The 20,050-nt window shown below is 42.1% G+C and overlaps 1 protein-coding gene across 2 annotated transcripts in view; it reads left to right on the forward strand.

The window, feature by feature from the left end:
* MCC (MCC regulator of WNT signaling pathway) overlaps nt 1-20,050 on the forward strand; it is a 385,746-nt gene that overhangs the window by 271,117 nt on the left and 94,579 nt on the right. For both annotated transcript variants that reach the window (XM_081053748.1, XM_081053749.1), the window contains 2 exons: nt 4,567-4,680; nt 17,004-17,146. In XM_081053748.1, the coding sequence (XP_080909874.1) occupies nt 4,567-4,680; nt 17,004-17,146 (257 nt within the window). The remainder of the gene's footprint in view (nt 1-4,566; nt 4,681-17,003; nt 17,147-20,050) is intronic.

The following is a 20,050-nucleotide window of genomic DNA, read 5'->3' on the forward strand; positions in this document are numbered from 1 at the left end:
GCCCTCCTGTTGTAGTTGAACCTTGGTTGCTGTTTGCACGTTAGTGGAAGGGATTGACCCTCGGACCCATTGGTTGGGAGGACTGGCTATGAACAGATGGATGAGTTGTAGTGCGGGGGCTGACCCTGCAGAGCAGAATTCACTTTAGCAGGGCTTTGATGCCTGCACAGTCTGCCCTTTGGATGTGTCATCCTTGGAGGTGGACTGGTGATGTCCCAGCTAGGTCTGAAGCTGGCCACTGGGCGTGCCAGCCCCAAGGCCTCCTGGGAGGGTATCTACTGCAGACCAAGTTCAGCTGCTGCTTATGCCCTGCCCAGGGCCACCTGACATGAGCCACAAAGTAATCTACAGATGTCCACTATCTGTGCTGTGCTTGGAGGTGCCTTGAAATGTCAAATCGTGAACCAAGGTTGGCTGTCACTAGTGCCACTGGGCTTGGGGCTGCTCAGCCAGAGGTATGGGACACACCAAAGCCAGATGCTGCTTATCTGGGTTTTGGAAACCTTTGAGGAATTTTAGGAAAGTCCATAGTATGAACCAAGACAGACTGTTTGTATGGAAAAGCCACTGGAAGCAGCTTGGATGGGCCTGCAAGTTGGGTGGGGTAGAGTCTCAGAATCACCAGGGCAGGGTGAACGAATACTGATAGCTAGGTTGATAGAAACTCACATATGGAGGCTGCCTGTATCTGCACATTGCTGGGGGTGGGGGAGCACTCAGCAAAGAAATAATGGCTTCCACCAGTTCCTCTGACCGGGAGAAAGCTGTCCCATCCAGCCCTCTCCTTGCAGCCAGACTTTTCAGTTCCTCCCTGGCACCTATCGAGCTGCTGTCCCAGCTCTGAAGCTCAGAGTGAGTGTGTTCATCAGCGAGTCTGTGCACAGGCACTTTAAGAGGAGCGCCTGGGACTGCAGTCACCCTCTATCTCACTCAGTCACAACCTCTGCTGGTTTTCACAACCAGAAATTATGGGAACTTCTCTCCCTGGCATTGGAGCCCTGGGCTGCGGAGCCTGGTATGGGGCTGGGACCCCTGGCTTTTGGGGAGAGAGGGGAGGACCTTTGCAATTTTTAATAGTCACATAGTATTATGTGTGGGATCCCCTGTTCTACATCTCTGCCCCTCCTAGCAGTCTTCAGATTGCTTTTTCTGTATGTCCTTAGTTGTAGGGCTTCAGTTCTGCTAGACTTCAGTGATTCTCAGTGATGGTGGTTCTGTAGTTTAGTTGTAATTTTGATGTGGTCATGAGAGGAGGTGAGCACAGGCTTATCTACTGCACTATATTGACCAGATCTATACTTCCTATTTTTTAATGCTTGCCTTGACACTACACAGGTTTCGTCACATGACTTATAGCGTTGCTCACAAACTCTCTAGCTTTTGAATTTGCAAGGATACCATCAGCTCCACCATAATGAGGGGGTGAAACCCAGAAAGAAGAGAGGTCAAATCAGCTTTTTATTACTGAGTTATTGACAATGTGGGACAAGAAGAGTTGTTGAACTGAAGTTCACAGGGAGTATCCAGCACTCCTGGGGATAGGAACTTATCTTGTGTTCGGTCATCCCATGGTAAAGGGGGGGCCTGTCAGCCCAATTCTAAGCAACAGGTCTTGTGACTTGTGGGCAAATTTTTTTCCCCACTCCACTTCCCACCCTCTGTAGTTTAAGCTTCTGCTGAGTAATTGTCAGTACCATTAAGAAACAAGTGTATATTTTACTTCCTATGTAAGTTTTATCGTCTATCAAAGGATGCAGGAAGGAAGGAAAATAACCCTTTATAGTTTTTATGCTATCACCTACATACACAGAAAACACACTCACAACTCTTGTTTCTTTAATACAAAAGCCTCTTTCTCTTAAAAACAACAACAACAAAAATTTTATTAAACAAAAAATATCCCTAAAAGGCCACCACTAAAACGTTAGAATGTTATCTTTCTGGTTACTTTTTTGTTACATTTTCATTACTTTTAAATCAGAAGGTAATAGTTTAAGTAAAAGTTTCATTCACATAAATAACTGAAAATTACTATCATGTGCAACATCTTACAGTGAGGAAAAGGCACTGGTGGCCTTTGTTCTCATACTAAGCTATCCATGGGACCTTGAGTAAAGAAATTAATCTCTGGGTTTCAGATCCTCACCTGCAGATAGGGAAGTTGGAGATGTCAAATACCAGGGGACTTTTCCCCACTCAAACATCTGTGATTATGACACATGAAACAGTCTACAAAACATGCGGGATCACAGAGCTAGTATATAGTCCAGATGTTTCTTAATTTGGGGTTAATAGATAGATTCCAGAGTGTTTTATCACCATAATTAGGTGGAAGCAATGCATAACCCCAAATTTTACTCTTGTTTAGAAGAAGGGTCCATCATAGTCATTAGAGTCTTAGGGAATCTGTGACCCAGGAAGGTTAAAGAATAACTGGTCTATTCTCATTTTATGGATCCAGGGAAGCAAAGGGACTTGCCTCAAATGCTCATCCTAATGGATCTCCCTGGCAATCAGGAGAGATGGTAGGTCACAAGGTGTTATTAGCTCCAAGCCCAGTGCTCTCTCCAATGGCAGTGATCATCCCAGACCCCCTCTGCTGTGCCCTATGATGGAAATAACTAATCTACTGTCTCCCATTGGGTCCAGTTCATGGAATCAGTGTGGAGTATACACCCTCCTCTCACAACTTTTCCCCATAATTTTCCCCCAACCCCTCAGGCAGCCCTTTCCCCCAGAAGTAGGAGGGGAGATCTTATGAGAGAGGAAACAAGGCTCACACAGTTGGAGTCTTTTATGTCTTCCCACTCCTTTATTTCTTAAAGAACATTTAAGCTCTTCAGGTATTTTTATCCTTCTCACCAGAAGGATAAAAATCTCTCAAGACTTGACATAACCATATAACAGGCCACAGTGTCTGACACTGAAGGAAAATCCTCAGATTAACAGTTCAGAGGTGGTGGGGTCACCTCAGCTGCTAAGGGAGTGGGTTTGTGTCTCTCTCTACCACACTGGAAGCAAAACAGCCTCAAAAAGATTGTACAATGGGACCACTGTGGTATTTGTGCTGAGAATTCATCACACAAAACCTTGTATCTGAAACCCAAAGTGACCTTTTCTGAGCGGCCCTAGCCCTACATGAGAAGGCAAATACCACCAGATTGCCTGACATTTCCTTTTTTAAATTTCAGGCATTCCTGATTTCCAATCAGCTATTGATCTGTTGCTTTGCAGACCCGATGCAATTAAGTGAAGTCACTTTCGCTTCTGTTATAGTCTAACATAAACTGTTTGAAACCGCAGTCCCTGCTTTATTTCTCCTGCCCCACTCATACCCCCTCCTACCAGCCAGCATTCTGTATGGATGGGGCCAGTTTAATTTCTAAACCTGAAATTGAAATCGTCAAAGTGGAGTTATATACTCCTGTACTGTGTCCATTTTTAAAGATCACATTTATTTGCTCACTCCTTACTTTAAATCCCTGTTCTCAGAAGCTACCAGAAAAACATCACTTCTGATTCTAGTCAGTGACCCCAACATAATGTGGAATTCAGCTCGAGAATGGTCTGAGCTCCACCTGGAATTGACAGTGAAGACAGATGAGAAGTAGTGATACAGAGGGCAAAGAAGTGTGCAAGGTGGTATTGCTCTGGGATCAGTGTGTAAAATGGATCTTAGAGATAGTCCCACCCATCAGCCTGAAAAGCCCCAAAAGGCATGTGTGTGATAGGTGTGCATGCAGCCCAAGCTCGGTGTGCAGGGTCTTAGTTGAGATCCTAGAAGTGCAACATACCCCTTGTTAATCTGATGGAGAACATTCTTTCTAGCTCCAGTTAACCTGAGAGAATTGGCCAGGGAAAGCTATCTGGATAGATTCTGGGTCTTTTCATAGCCTAATTTATCAAAGTTCTGGGTTCTCCTATGAGAGGGCCTGCTAGCACAGAAGCATCTGGTCAGTCTCGTTGGGCTGGGGACGGGGGCACCATTAGGAAGAATGAGCTTGCAAGAAAATCAATGGGACACCTTTACAAGGAGGCCATCTAAAGAAATGAGCCCTCTATTTTTTCTTAATACTTAGCGTGTCTCTTGGTGTGTCTCTTATCCATGCAGCCGTGTGGGTGATTGAATTGCAAACAACTGAATGGCCCTATTCAACTTTAATATTTTCCAAAGGTTAAAGCTAATTTGATTCTGCCTTATCCTTTCTTATGTTGAGAATCAGGCAGCCCCACACCAGCTCTTAATATCATCCTTGCTGAGTAACCCAGGGAAAGCCCTTAGAAGGAGGAGCTTTGCTCACTTCCTGATTTAATCATCCAAAATTAGGTCCTACTGCCCTCACACAACAGTTTTCTCCCCATTACATTTAGGGTGACCATATAACCCAGCTTCCTGTAAGACACCTGATTTATATACATATGCCCCTGAGATTAATAGCACCCAAAATGTCCCATTTTAGATGATACATTTTTTATATGATCACACTAATTATAGGGAATGAAAGGAAGGAAATGAGTTTCTGCTGAAGGGTTTAACCTTGTATTCCTTTCTGTCTGTCACCGCAGCTCCATTTGGCAGCCCTGGCATCACTAAAGGGAGATATAGTGGAGCTTAATAAACGTCTACAGCAAACAGAGCGGGAACGGGACCTTCTGGAAAAGAAATTGGCCAAGGCACAGGTAAGGGAAATGGAAAGTTTTGGGTTTTGTCTTGCTTTTTTTAAGATAAAACACAGAAATTCCCACAAAACAAATTATAGCTTAATGAGCAAACATTCTCATAACCACTGCCTGGGTTAAGAAATAGAAGTTGCCAGTCATCCCAGAAATCCCTCCTTATGTGCCACCCCAATCCCATCTTCCCTCCCAGCAAGATCACTACCATGACTCTTAGAATTGTATTTTCTGTTTCTTTACAGTTGCCCACTGAAGTTTCTATGTCCTTAGACAGTAGAGTTTCAGTCTTATCTGTTTAAAAATCATGTGTTTTCCTTGAATTTTTTTTTTTTAAAGATTTTTTTTTTTTAATTGGGGAAGGGGAACAGGGCTTTATTGGGGAACAGTGTGTACTTCCAGGACTTTTTTTCCAAGTCAAGTTGTTGTCCTTTCAATCTTAGTTGTGGAGGGCGCAGCTCAGCTCCAGGTCCAGTTGCCGTTGCTAGTTGCAGGGGGCGCAGCCCACCATCCCTTGCGGGAGTCGAGGAATTGAACTGGCAACCTTGTGGTTGAGAGCCCACTGGCCCACGTGGGAATCGAACCGGCAGCCTTTGGAGTTAGGAGCATGGAGCTCTAACCGCCCGAGCCACCAGGCCAGCCCTCCCTTGAATTTCTTAATCTACAGGTTTTTACTCTATTCTTTGCTTTATAATTAATCTGTTAAAACCTGGCCACTTGTCCTGTAGAGTTTCCCGCAGTCTGAATGTTGCTGATTGCACACTTATGGTACAGTTTGACACGTTCCTCGGTCCCTCGTATTTCAATTGGCAGCTGGATCCAGAGGCTCTGTCAAATTTATGTCCAGTCCCTTGGGCAAGAATGTAGAGGGTATTTGTTTTCTCATTGGGAGGCACATAATGTCTGGTTGTCTCACTCTCTGTGATGTTAGTAGCTATTGATACTCAATGCCTAAGTTCATTGATTCGTTAGGACTTACAAATCATTAGTTCTGCCATTTCTTTTTTAGTTATTCTTCCTTAGTTATTAATTAATTGCTTTTAAGAGACAACATCCATCGTCTATGATTTGTTGAAACAATGGTATAGTTCATAAAGAAAAAACAGGACAGATGCTTCAGTCTTTCCATTTAACATGTTTCAAGATAATGAATTGATTACCTATAATCCTCTAAAAGTACCCAATTATTTTTTTAAATATTGTTATGAATTTATGGATTTAAACATATTTGGGTTTCAATCCATTGTAATTATTTTCCTTGTAGAAAATCAAATTAGAGTATCTTTGATCAGTAAGAACCTCTTCAAGTTGGCTTCTGAGTCTTGGCATGAGCCTAATAGTTATTTCAGCCTCATCTAGTACATTTTTTGCCCCAAACCTGGAATTAACCGTTCTCCAATTAGCCCTGGTTCCACTCAGCAGAAAATGGTATTTCAAGACCACAATCTAGGTGCCAAGGGTGCTTATTATGTCTAGGTTGGCGATTATTTTTAGGCCTCTTTTTAGACAGAGCCAGGAAGTTATTTATGTATTTATGTATTTTTTATCAACATATGTATGTATAAATTTTAAAATAAAATACCGTAGAAGTTTATACTACTTGCTCCTATTTAAATTCATACTACAGGGTACTTTTATTTAGCTTCTTCTGTATTTTATCTGTACCTTCTTTCTTTTCATACTAGGAATCCTGGTTCTTAAGATTTGAGAGGATGATCGAATTATATTTCATAATTACTCATTTGTTTCATCCCATATTATTTACATATAGTCTCAGAATGATATTAACACTATCATAACAAATATAGTTACTGAGAAGAATCTTTAAAAATTTTTATTGCATTATGCTTTCCTCATTCACCCAGTTTTTTTGCAGTTGTACTATATTCACACTGCCTCACCATAAAGCTATTGCATCTTACATTCTCTCCCTTTTCATCTTTATAGAGTCAAGAAGTAACTATATGTTTAATGTTTACCATGGTCCTTATGTCAGTGTCACTCTTCTGGTTTTGTTTGTTTGTTTGTTTGTTTGCCTGAAGCTTATTTTCTAGTAGATTCCTCAGGGAGGACCCATGGGAATAATCTTTACCAAGTTCTTGCTCGTTAATAATAATGTGTCTGTGCCCTTCATACTTGAAAGGCATTTTTGCTGGATATAAAACCCTTGGCTCACCTTTCTTTACTTGAATATGTTTCTTTATTCTCTTTTGGCAGAGAGTACTGCTCTCAAAGTCTAATAATAATACAACTTTCTTTTCCCTCATGAGATGCTAACTTATTCTAGACATCTGTAACGTTTTCTTTCTTTTTAAAAAAGTCCAGTAATTTTACTGAAGTAACTCTTAATCTTAGTCATTCTGGTTTGGTATTCTCAGATTTGCTGTGCATTCTTTTGATTATATTTTAAAATCATTTATTTTTAATTTCAGGAAAATTAAAAAATTTTAAATTCTAGTGTTTAATATTAATTTTTCTCCCTAGCTCTGATTTTTCTTTAAGGATGCTTACTATTTGTCTATTAGGTTTTCTTTGCCTGTCCTAACTGTCGGTCACTATTTCAAGTTCTTTATATCGTTCCCTTTTTACTTTGTTCTTCGTGTTCTCCACTTTCTGTTTCTCTTTAGGCATATGTTGTATTTATTCCCTCTTGTGTGCCTCCTAGTTTAGTCTTTATTTACGAAATGCATTTTTATTTTATTTCTATTTTTTTCTGTGTTCTATTACCTTTGAGTTTTTCTAATTCTGAATTATGTTCTTTTGTGTCTTATGTCATTTCATTTCCTGAAAGTCTTTCAACTTGTTTTGAAATAGTAAGCTATTGTTTTTGACCTCCCCCCGCCCTTTGTTTTGTGGAATGCTTTAATGGTTTATAGGGATATTATTCTGCTTTTTTTTTCTTCTTATAACTCTGTATGGAATGTGACCTCAATACTTTTCTGTTTTTCATTTTTATATGAAAAATAGTTTCCTTGAACTTTAGGTGGCAGGGTTTAAGATGGCTTTTTTAAGTTCATAGAGGTTCATCTTCTATTGTCATGTAGTTAAAAATATAGCAGTCTGCTCTCTGACACTTCCTGGTCCTGTTCCCCTCTCGTACTTTGACCTAGATTTATTCTTTTCTTTGTCTCTTATTACCGAATTGTGTTCAATTTTGACCCTACTCTCAGCAGTTTTTCCTCCTGAAGAGGAGTCCTTGGGCCAGTCGTGAGAGTTCACAAAGGTGACTGTTTTAGCCTCTTCAGATCATGCTGTGAGCCCCTTGCCCATTCACTCTTGGCTCGGGCAAAACACCTCCTGGTTCCAGCGGCTGTTCTCCAATTGGCCCTCCTCACTTTCCTGTGTAAACTTATTGGTTATATGGGGGTTTTCCAGGTCTCATGTCCGTCATCCTTGTTGCTTCCCAGAGCTTCTGCCCACGCAGACACCATTCAGATCTTGTGGATGGTGGTGGTTTGTCTCTACCTGCATGTATTTTGTTGGTCAAGGGGATACCTCTCCTGCAAGCACTTGGTTCTGCTGTGTAGGTGTTGTGTCAATTTTATGTGGGAATTCAGAAATTGAAACACCAGGTTCCACAGTCATCAGTTTAGAATGACCTAGGAAGTTTTGAAACCTCATGTCTCATTATCATACACTGTTCAAATAGGGAGGAAAGACTCTTGGTACTTAAATCATCTGCTTCCACATTTGAGGCAACTCGGGGAAGTTAACTTGCTTACCAAGGCCAAATGAATAGCTTAGCACCAGAGCCAAGGTTAACAGTGTTCTTTTCTCACATGGGATATTATACTGACAAAAATTTTCAGTTTTTACCCAGATGAAAACTTCACTTAGAATATTTTTCTTCTGGGGCAGCAGCCAGTTAGCTCAGTTGGTTACAGCACGATGCTTGTAACTCCAGGGTTGCCAGATCGATCCCCACAGGGGCCAGTGTGAGCTGCGCCCTCCACAACCAGACTGAAACAAGTACTTGACTTGGAGTTGATGGGTCCTGGAAAACACACTTGAAGTAAAATTAAAAGTTAAAAAAATATATATTTCCCTTCTGATTATAAAAGTAATAGAAATGTGATAAAAAAAAAAAAACTAGAGTTATAATGTTTCAGTGGTAGGCTCTAATGAATTAAAACTTTTTTAATGCTTTTGTTTCATAAGTTTTTTTGAGAGTTAGTTTTATATTAATGAAAAATATATAATGATGTTAAGTGACTATATTTTCTCCTTTATAACCATCCAAAGCCAACCATTGTTAATAATTCTTATCGGTGAGGTTTTTTGTTTTTCGTTTTTTTGGTTTTTTGGGTTTTTGTTGTTTTTTTTTAAGAGAAGAAATTGTGAATGCTTTTTACTGGAAGCTGGCATGTACCACAGTCCTGGGTTTTAAAAGATTGCCAGGAAGGTATTTCTTAAAATTTGAGCCTACAAGGACAGAGTAGCTGTGCAGAGGATTGTAAGAAGATAATGGAAAACTTTTTCTCTGCTACGTCAAGGATTGATTCAGCTCCATTCTAACTAACTTATAGTGAAGACATTCATATGTAATAGTGTATTATGGCTGGTTTTACTCCTGATGTCAGCAGTCACTTTCTCGTGCCATTAATTAACTTTCACTTGTTTACATTCTCACACTAAATATACATAAAAATTATTCTGTTCCTTTCCCTGGAGATGTCTCCCCAGTTCAGATACTGGGACCCAGGAAAGAGTTTAGATACTGGGAGCTGTGAAAGAAAAAAAAAGTCAGCCTTGCCAGTTTCATACCTTTGATAAAGATAAGATTTATGCGAGAAAAAATAAGAACAATGAAATGATTGTGCCATGTTTTCTGTGCTATATGCCTTGATAAGTGATTCATGTTTGAGGATTGACCAGATTGTAGAAGATCAAGTTCATGTGTAAATTTATGTTCTATGGCTTTAGTAAGTTTTTATCAGCTCTCTAAATATTACAGAGACACAATTAAACTGAAAGGTAAAATGTGAATCTTGGGGGTGCTCATCTAAAATAGTCAAAGTGGGCTCCAACATCTGTTGAGTGATTACTAATGGTGATACTGGAACTGGGTGAATAAAACGAAGTTCATTATACATCATCATGAGATCCACCTGTCAGTGGAGTTTTGAGACTAGTGATGGGAAGGGAAGAGCTGAGTAAGGCCAATATCAATATGATGAGGAAGACAAAGTACTTCTGTATTTGTTTTCCATAGCTGTGTAAAAATTGCCACAAATTTACTGGTTTAAAACAATACACGTTTATTATCTCACAGTTTCTGTGCATCAGGATCTTAAACATGGCTTAGCTGGGTCCTCCTCAGATTTTCAATCAGGGTGTTAGGAAGAGCTAAATGCTCGTCTGGAGGGTCAATTGGGGAAGAGACCACCTCCAAGCTCACTCATATTGCTGGCAGAATTTATTTATTTGTGGTTGTAGGATTCGTGGCAGCTTGCTTCCTCAAAGCCAGCAACGGAGAGAAAGATTCTAGAATAAATCCGCTCACAAGACAGTCTTATATAACATTATGTAATTATGGGAGTGACATCCCATCACTTTTGCCACATTGTATCACTTAGAAGCAAGTCACAGGTCCTACCCAGACTCATTGAGAAAGGTATCACCCAAAGGCTGAATATAAGGAGATGCAGGAATGATAGAAGCACTTAGAGAGACTATTCATCACAGCTTTCTAAGGGATTGGATTAATAATATCACTATTAGCTTACACCACTAGTGATGATTATCACATTTCTTTACCTCTATTTTATGTCAGGCAATATGCCGAGCATTCCACATGCTGTATCTGAGTTCTCATAATGACCTCTGGTATAGATAGTATTAACATTCCCATTTTGCAAATAAGGAAATTGAGGTTTAGGTAATTTAAATATCTTGCCCAAGATTATGTAGCTAGAATGTACCAGGGGTCAGGATTTGAATCCACGTTTCTTGGGAATGCATAGCTGTACTACTAATCCTGTATTGTCTCTTAAGCTGCCCAGCCTGCCCCTGGCATCTAGAGGGGGTCTGGAAGGAGGTGGGGCATGGGGCACAGGTTAATTTGGTTTAAACTTCCTTACCCTCCCAAGTGAAACAGGTACACAGACATGTGCTTGCATTTTCACCCACATTCAACGGCGCCGTAGTGAACAGCCTTGTGGGAAACTGGCAAAGATCATGCGTAGTACACATTCGATGATGCTTTCAGCATATTTGCTGTTTGCTTGGTACTGACAATTATTTTAAATTAACTTACTGCATTTTTTAAGTACTACAGAAGGAGGTATTTTAGACAAGCTTATGAGCCCCTTTGAATTTGGTCAATGGTAATATGGAGCACTTTCTATTTCTAAGCTCTCTATCTATAGAAAGCAAGTCTTCTGAATTTTCTACCTCTTAGCTTTAGGAAGAAAACATACAGTTTCCTTTAAATATAATGAAGACAGTGCTTTCCTTACCCTTTCTCTTGTTGTGTGAGCTAGTTAAAGATGCAGTTTGCATGCATTCTCTTTGTCAAGACCCACCCCCCCCATTCCTTTCCTACTTGTTGACATATACTCTAGCTGTTTCGCTTCTCCATGGCTTTCACGTTTACACGGGGCCTCTTTGTTTAGTTGGCTTGGTTCCTCTCGCTTTCCCCTTGAGAGAACCTGGGCAAGGACTGAAAATGAAGATGAGTAGTTAGTTGCAATCAATCCAGCGTGACCCTGAGAAAGTAGCATTACTTAGCATATTTCCAAAGGAAGTGGTACTGATCCCCTCCACAGGACGGTTGAGAGGGTTAAGAAATTAATGATGGCATTGCATTTTTCAAGAACGGAGCTCATAATACTCTTAGGTTTGACAGCTGAGACTAATGTGATGATTAAAGATCTGTGGCCTCTGTGGAGTAAGATAAAACCCAGGGAAGAACATTAACAAAACCATAAAGCCCCTTAGCATCACCACATTGCACAGGGTTTTTCCAACAAGGGCTCAAGTTCTCAGGCAGGTCTGTCTCAAGGCTGACTCATCGCTTTATCCCTGGTTGCACCAATAGCAGAGATGAGCCGAAAGGGCTTTTATTCTTGGTGCTTATAATGATGATGTTGCTTGTTGTTATCTAACGACACTGACCTCTGGAAATTCATGGCAGGTAAGATGTTGCAACCACAGACTCCCTGGCTTTGCTGTACTGTAGGATCAGTCAGAGACAGAATACAGGCGAGGAGGAGGGAGAACCCTGGATGTCATTACCAGTAATACTTTTTAAAAATGCAGTAGCATGTTGTTTGAAACCATTTCTTATTTTCTTCAGCTGAAATTGTGTGGGCTACGTCCATATAGTGAAAAGAAGAAAACAATCCCTCACTTGTAAGTTTTGCTAGAAGAAGCCACCATTGCTCCTTGTTCAGAAAGTTGTCACAATAATTGACTCTGACAGCCAAAGCTGGCTTGGTGGAAGCTGGAGGGACTTAGAATTCCCTGTTTTATACACCCCACCCACCCCACCCCCACCCCTGTCTACTTTGCTGTTTCAGTGCACCCAGGGGGTCCCAGAGACTGCTATTTGGGTTTCCTGGCTCTCATTTGCTATTGTAAGCATAATATTCATGTTTCCCAGGGGTCAGCAGCAGTGATTCAGAGCAGGAGAAATAAGGGGACCACTCTGCTGTCACTCGAGATCTTCGGGCAAATCCTACGGGGGAAACAGGTCAGGGAGGTGAGAGAGTAGACAGGAAAGGATTGTGGCTACAGAACTCAAAGCTTCTACCCGTTGATGCCCTAAACAGGAATCAGAGGGTGTTTCAGAGGGTTTCTGCTTGTTACCTGGATTATAATAAATAAATAAATCCCTTCACATTTAGTCTGTTTTCATCTCTAACATGGTTGCAGTGCTAACAAGTAGCCTTCAGTTTTCCATGGCTTCAAGTATCAAAGGTTTATTTCTTGCTTCTTGCTAGGAGATCACTGGGTCTGGCAAGAGACTTGGTGCTGCATTGCCCTCGCCCAGCCTCCCAAGCTGATGGGCCTCTACCATCTGGATGTTGCCAGCAGCCTTGACCTGGGAAGGGAGTGTAACAGGCGGTCTTAAAGGCTTCTACGTGTTTCCCCGAAAATAAGACCTAGCCGGACAATCAGCTCTAATGCGTCTTTTGGAGCAAAAATTAATATAAGGCCCGGTCTTATTTAACTATAATTAAATATATAATAATACAATAATAATTATAGACCAGGGTCTAATAATAATACTAGACCAGGTCTTATATTAATTGTTGCTCCAAAAGACGCATTAGAGCTGATTGTCTGGCAAGGTCTTATTTTCGGGGAAACACAGTAGGCAAAAATGGTGTATATTCACTCATATCTCATTGGTCAAACAAATCGCATGGTCATATGTAGCTTCAAGGGAAGGGGAAGTACGTGTCTAACCCCACCACGTGCATGGATAGGGATGAACCAGGGTCTTGGTGAAGGCCCCTCCTGGCTACCACAGGGGTACTGATGTTTATGTGACGTGCACCCCACATGGTGATCTTGACGGAGCCCCACATACATAAGAAAATCCTGGGTAGAAATGAATATCATTTGTAAGAGGAATATGTTAATAGATGATAAAAAAAAATGAATGAGTCTTTTTATCATACTTTTAAAATGTCTATAACATACTTAAATTTTAACTTAAAAATGGAAAACTTTGTGTGAATGTTTAGTAATCATAGAAGTAACCCCTCTTTTTCCTCTCAAGTTGTCATCATTGTTTTACCTTCTTCAGTGAGGCTTTACAGGGATATCTGCCATAGGTGACTCGTATGTGCAGGTGTGGTATTGAGCTTGACCTAGCCCCTGCCCTTATGAAATATAGAGTATCACACACCCTGCCGGGTTTAAAAATGCTCTCAGGGGTCGTGGAAACTGGGGATGGTGAGAGGCTCGGAGTCAGTAACAATACTGGAGTGTGATGGTAGAAGGGGCCCCACTTTACTAGGCCAGTCCTGCCTGTGTGCGAGGTAGTCGCCAGGGCGGGAAGGCACCGATCGTGCACAGAGTGGCTTTGTCTGTCCTGGGTGCCACCCACTCATCTTCCACTTTTCCTGCACTGAAGTACCACATTCCTGGGGTTGGCTCTTGCGCAGTGTAATGGGAGGTCTAACAACAGAGTGCTGTGGGGTTCTTTTGCTTCCTGCAGGCGATGACTAGTTCCTTCCTACACCGTTGCCCTTGTGGGAGTTGCTCCACCTTTCCCTGCACCGTGGCTTGGAAAACTCCAGGGCATTTTTCACTTTAGTTGGAGATCAGTGCTTCAACTTAACCTTTGGCTGAAGTCAATGAGAACCAGGAAGTGTGGTTAACGAGATACTGCAAGGGGGTGTTGGCTTGTACAGATGAACCTTGAGCAATGTCTTCTCAATTATTCATTCATCTAGAGGCCAGGAGTTTTGCTAATTATTTTCCAGTATTCTCTTTTCACTGGGAAAAGAATCCTCGGGGCAGCACTCCACGATCTCTTCGATCTCTCACCCTCCACTTCTGTCCGTGCTTCTTCTTCTCCAGCTCCATCTGGAAGCTGCGACCACAGTTCGCCTCAAAGTAGGTGTCACAGGGACCTCCCTCTAGGGCACCCAGCACAGGATCTTAGACATTATGGGAAATCAAGACCTGTTTAGTATTTTTAGAGGAAGTATTCAATTATAGAGGCTTTCTACCATTAAAAAAACATACTTCTGGAAAAATATAAAAATGTAAACTGAATAGCTTTGCTTTCAGCTAAGAAAAATAATTTTTCTCCAATATATTCTTATTGCGATTCCCAAGGGAACCCCAAAGTTCCAAATATGCATTATAAGTCTTTTTTCTCTTTTTAGCTACAAGCACTGTCCATCTGACTGAATCATCAGGCTTTCTGCTATCTCTTGTTCATACTTGCACCCTCCGGGCAGACTTTCCAGTTAGAGGCAGGGGTGAAGATGGTTCAACATCAGCTCTCACATTCTCATTATCTGGCTATCACCCGTCTGCTCTCTTTGCCACCTGGGCAGCCCCAGAGGACCTTCCATTTTAGGCAACTCATAAAAGCCAACAGGGATGGCAGAGTTGTCTTGGTGGTTGTCTCAGAGAAACACTAGCACCTCTTCGTTTTTGAGTGGGTTTTGTAGTTTCTTCTCGGCCTTAATGGCCTATTGACCTATAAAGACTGTGAAGGAAGAAAAATAAGTGGAGTGTGTAAGGGGAACCATTTCACAGTAGTTTGTAGCTCTAGAGCACTGAATATGGAAAACGGAAGAGGAGGAACCGGCAAGATGGCAGTGTGGTAGGAGTCATGGCACAGACAAAATCCAGCCATTATCCTGCAATTATTGTAAGCTCTGGAACTGGCAACCTACCTGAGTGTCAGCTTCATATACACATGTACATTTTACACCCACCCACACGCACCATCTGAAGATGGAAATAAAGACCAATAGCAAAATCATAGATATTCTGTGGGGATGGAGAGGAACGGTACTCTGCTGTTGGTATCTTCCAGAAAAATATGAAGCCTTTTCATGTAGTGACAGAAATGGTCTTTGAGACACTGCCATTTTGTGGACCTCTGTTGTTTCTTTTAAAGTGTGATGGATCATGGATGAAAAAGGCATACCTTCATGGAAAGAGTATTTGTGGCCTGTTATAGATTCATTCTGTTTAGAAAAGCGGCTTTGTGGATGTGGCTTTCACTCAGCCGGAATCCTTGCCTCTGGTCCCACTTATTTCCTGTGTGTTTGACCTTGAGTCAAGGTTATTAGAGGTTTCAGGTGTCACTAACAACAAAAGTCCCATCTCTATTTCTCTGAAAGTAACTACGTATCTCACGAAACTCATTGATACAGTTTTCAACCACCTTGTTGCGCCAGATCCTGTTTCTGGAGCTCTGAGCAGCCCCCAGGATGTTACCACATTCCTTCTGATGAAGAGGTTGCTGAGGGTCATCTTCATAGTGTGATCTCTGCCATGATTTCTACTCACGTACTCGTATTTATCAACCATCTTTGCTGAGCACTTCTGTTTCAGTATGCAGTTGGGCTTAGTGCTGTTTTCTGTTTGTCTTTGAAGGCTTTGTATCCCTGCCCAGTAGCCTGTGTTACGATAGATCAGGAGCCCAGCAGATGTAGGGAGGGGGGAGGACATTGGAGGTGGCAGGTGAGAGGCCTTCACCTTGCCTGCCTGCCACCAGCCCTGAAAGCGCACAGTGGGCAAGTACATATGGCTCTTGGCATTAGGGAAACCTTGCTGAAAATAAAATGAAAATTCATCTGCTGGACAGGAAATTAATCAGGGCTGAATGTAGTAGACAGGAACATAAGCTAGACTCCTTGTTCCATCACTGATGAGCGTTTTATTATTATGTAAATGAGATTAAATGTGCAGTGACTGGTGGGGGGTTGAGAAGGAGGGGAGAGAAATGAATGAGGTGAACACGGTCCTGAGGATTTAAACTCTGCAACAAAGACGTTTTTTATAGCGTCTGCTGTCTTAGTCCATCAAATGTTGAGCAAAGGACGTTCCTCAGCCTCTTTCGTCATTGTGTCTACAAAGCAGCCTTCAGGACAGTGGGACACATTGCAGCGTATTCGCTCCACAACACTTCTAGGTCACCCACCGTGAGTCAGGCCATATGCCAGGTGGCAGGGCTAACTCATGAAAACACCTAGTCCCTGTCTTCCAGGAGTTTACAGTCTGGTAGGAAAGGATTTTGGAAAGTGTTAAGTCTGCAGATAATCAGCCAGATAAGAAATGGTGTCAGACCACTTAGGATTATTGGGGTGAAAAGTAACTGAAACAGACCCCAGCAGACATCAGCAAAAAAGGAATGAATGGGTAAAAGGGACACTGAACAGCCATAAAGGAGCTTGGGAAAGAGGCTCTGGGGACATAAGGAGCAGGAACTAAGGGACAGTTTCTCCACGACCCTCAGTCAGGTGAATTGACTCCATGCAACCTTAGGGTCTATGCACTCAAGATGCAGATTCTCAAAAGAGGGTATCTGATGGGTCCAGCTTGGGCCACTCGCCCACTTCTTGGCTAGGGAAAAGAGGAGACTTGGGTAATCCCATAGAGATTGTGTGCCACGGCAGAAGGGCCTTTGCCCAGAGAGGGAACGAGTGCTGGAGAGGCAAGGACTCAAGATGTCCTCCAGGGACATCATAGAATTTAGCTGTTGATGCAGCCGGGATTGCCGGCCAGCGAGCAGGCCTAGGTTTTATTTCAGGCATGCTCAAGGTCAAGGTTGTGATAGCTTGATTTAGAATCACACGAGCCTGTGGGCGCATCAACTCATTGGCCCTTCTGCCTTGTTCTCTTGGTTCCAGTGTGAGCAGTCCCACCTCATGAGAGAGCATGAGGACGTCCAGGAGCGCACGACACTGCGGTATGAGGAGCGCATCACGGAACTACACAGCATCATCGCCGAGCTCAATAAGAAGATAGACCGTCTGCAGGGCACCACCATCAGGTAGCCGCTTCCGGGTGGCGGCTTTCTCTCTGCCCGGCTGGGCTGTAGCCTGGGTCTGGGAGTGGAAGGTGCCCCTATGAATTATAACACTGTTTTATTCATCACAAAGAGTTTTACAATTGGTAAAGTACTTTCTCTTTGCTTTGGTAACCAAGCGCTTTCCCCTCTATTATTCTGTTCTGACGAAGGGTGGCAGTTTATTGATAAGGGTGTGGAATCAGAAGTTGAGTGAGATGCTTTATGAATCAGTCCTAAAGGGAGCCCCTCTAGCTTAGAAACCAGCATCGCTAGCAAGCCTTTTATTCACCAAGTCTGCTCTACATGTGTAAACTGTGCTTCTACCAGGAATTTTGAGAGCTTTAGGAATGTAGCTTATACCTTACTTAAGCATTACATAGGCTTCTAGATAAGCTAATAATATTTTGAACTTAAATTGATTTACCAACATTGACTTAGCCTCTTACAAAGTCCTAAGGTAGGGGCAAGATTTGGTCCATCACTGGTGAAAACGCTGGGGCTTAATATTAAGGAATTACTTCTTCCTTATTATCAATCAGTTGCTTATCAGTCAGTTGTCCCTTAAGACCCCTGCACACAGCACTTAGTTGGTGTGTTTGCCCTGCTGTTCAGAGAAAGTTTCTGCTCTAAGTGACGTACTGAGCCAAGGGTAAGAACTGTTATCTCCCCTGCCTGTGCTCAGGAAACAGCCCTGAGAAAAGCAAAATGTGTCACCTACCTTTATGGAGAAAGAGTGCTTTGTTCACTGAATGTTTGCACAGGTCACAATCACAACAGTTTTAGAAGCAGCTACTTTGAACACTCTGTTTAGAAGTCCTGGTTAGAAGAAACTTTGGATGCATTTTGTTCCAGCTCTGAGAGTCACAGTAATGACAGGGCTTGATGAGGGAACTGATGGGCCTCTGTTTCCTGGGCAAAATCGTGGAAAAAGTTGCACTGAACTGGAGCCACATAACAAATTTCATATTCCAATTTAGAACCTCAAGACCTTTAAATTGTATCCTGGTCCTCGGAGTGATTGTAGGTTAGTAATGCATGAGCAGAGAAGGATTTTCAGCCCAAAGAAATGATGATAGCAGATTTAAAGGAGGCTGACAGAGTACACTGGCAAATTTGTAATTTCCATGAAAAACATGTTGCACTTTAAACACTTGAAGATGAAGGCACATGGGCTCGGTGAGTTGTGAAAAAAACTCATCACACATCACCTGGAAAACTCAATTTCAGGGTGTTTAAATTGAATCGAATGGACAAACTGCTTCATGTTAAAATACAGTGAGCTTCTTGACCATAAACATTTATTAGTGCCTTTTATTTAAAGGAAGATTGCATCTGTGCAGATGTCACATTAAATTCTGCCAGTTTTCATTATGTAAATGAGCTGACCCCTCCTCGAGGGGGCTCCCTGCAGGGCTGGAAGACTTGCAGACAAGTGGGCCATTAACACAAGGGCTTCTTGTGTCTGGGCACACATTGCCCCAGCCCCTAGCACTCCAGGAAATTGCTTTGCCCTCAGGTCCTGAGATTCTGTGATAGGCTCAGTACAGTAGGAGCCAGACACCTTGGACGAACTCTAACTGCTCTAGCATATCCAGGGTCTAGAAAATTGGTTGTCATACCAGTCACGTACAATTCTGGTACCTTGAAGATTTTCTTGTTACTTCAATCTGAGCCTGAGTTAGGAATTTATTGAAAAAGCTGAAAAATCATTAATAAGGGGAGAGTCAGTTTATGTAAACTATAATATATCCATACTTAAGCAATACTGAATTGCTTAAGGGAAGAAAATGACAATCTCGTAGTTTAAAATTTTTATCTCAGGTCACATTCGGAGAACCAGTCACTTCTGTGACTGCCCAAGAATGCAGGTCTCCCTCCCTGTGGGATAAAGCTGGTCCTACCTTGCTTGGAGACTCTAGTAGTCTGATCCCAGGTAGGCAGTGCCAGATATATTCATGCCCCACGACTACTACTTCCTGTTTCTCTTTTAGGACTAAAAGTAGTCGTATTTCATCCTGCCCCAGGGAGTAAGTAGAAAATCCACCCTGGGAAACTACAGTTAAAATATGAAAAGATTTGTAAGCTTTTGTTCATTTATATGCACAGAATATTGGGGGGAATATGTGTGGGATTAAGACCTAAGGATTCTAGACCGAGGTGGGAGGAATGCAGTGTTGGATTAAGGGTGAATTTATTAATATAACTGCTCCCACCAGAGATTCTGTATTCTGTATATTAATTCCAGTAGTTTGATTAACTGAAAACTAGACTCAGTGGAGGACTACATTAAATAATGTTGAAATGCCAGAGCTACAACAGCATAATATAGGAGTCCGGAGACCTACTGGAATCAGTGTGGGCTTGGTTACTGTATTGGTGAATAGGGCGACAGTAGTAATCAGAAACGTTTGGCCTGTAGAGATCTTTGATACTGGCTAGTTGCTCATGGGGTCTGAAGGACCAGTATAAATGGGCAGCCTACAAAAGTTTTACTTGATCTTTGTAGTCGGGAAAACTCTGTCTGATAAACAGAGGTTTGATTTGCCATTGCAGTGGAGAATCATGGCCTCTTATCCAATTCTCTTTCCCTGATCCAGTACACGGACCCCGAGCCTCTTGAATGGAGGGGAAGGATACACAACCCTACCACAGATCGGTGTAGTCAACCTTCCTTCTCTCTCTTCCAAAGAGACTCACAGCCACTTATAAGGGAGACTGTAAGAGGGAAAAAGAGATACCCACATTCTGGGGTGGTTATTGGCTCTGAGCTGACGACAGCCCCTGCAGATCCACAGTATCCATAGTCTACCAGTCAGGGTGGGGATTTATGAAGGTATATTAGTCAACTCAGGCTGCTACAACAAAATACTACAGACTGGGTGGTTT

This window comes from Rhinolophus hipposideros (assembly GCF_964194185.1).
Source record: "Rhinolophus hipposideros genome assembly, chromosome: 7".
Lineage (NCBI taxonomy): Eukaryota > Metazoa > Chordata > Mammalia > Chiroptera > Rhinolophidae > Rhinolophus > Rhinolophus hipposideros.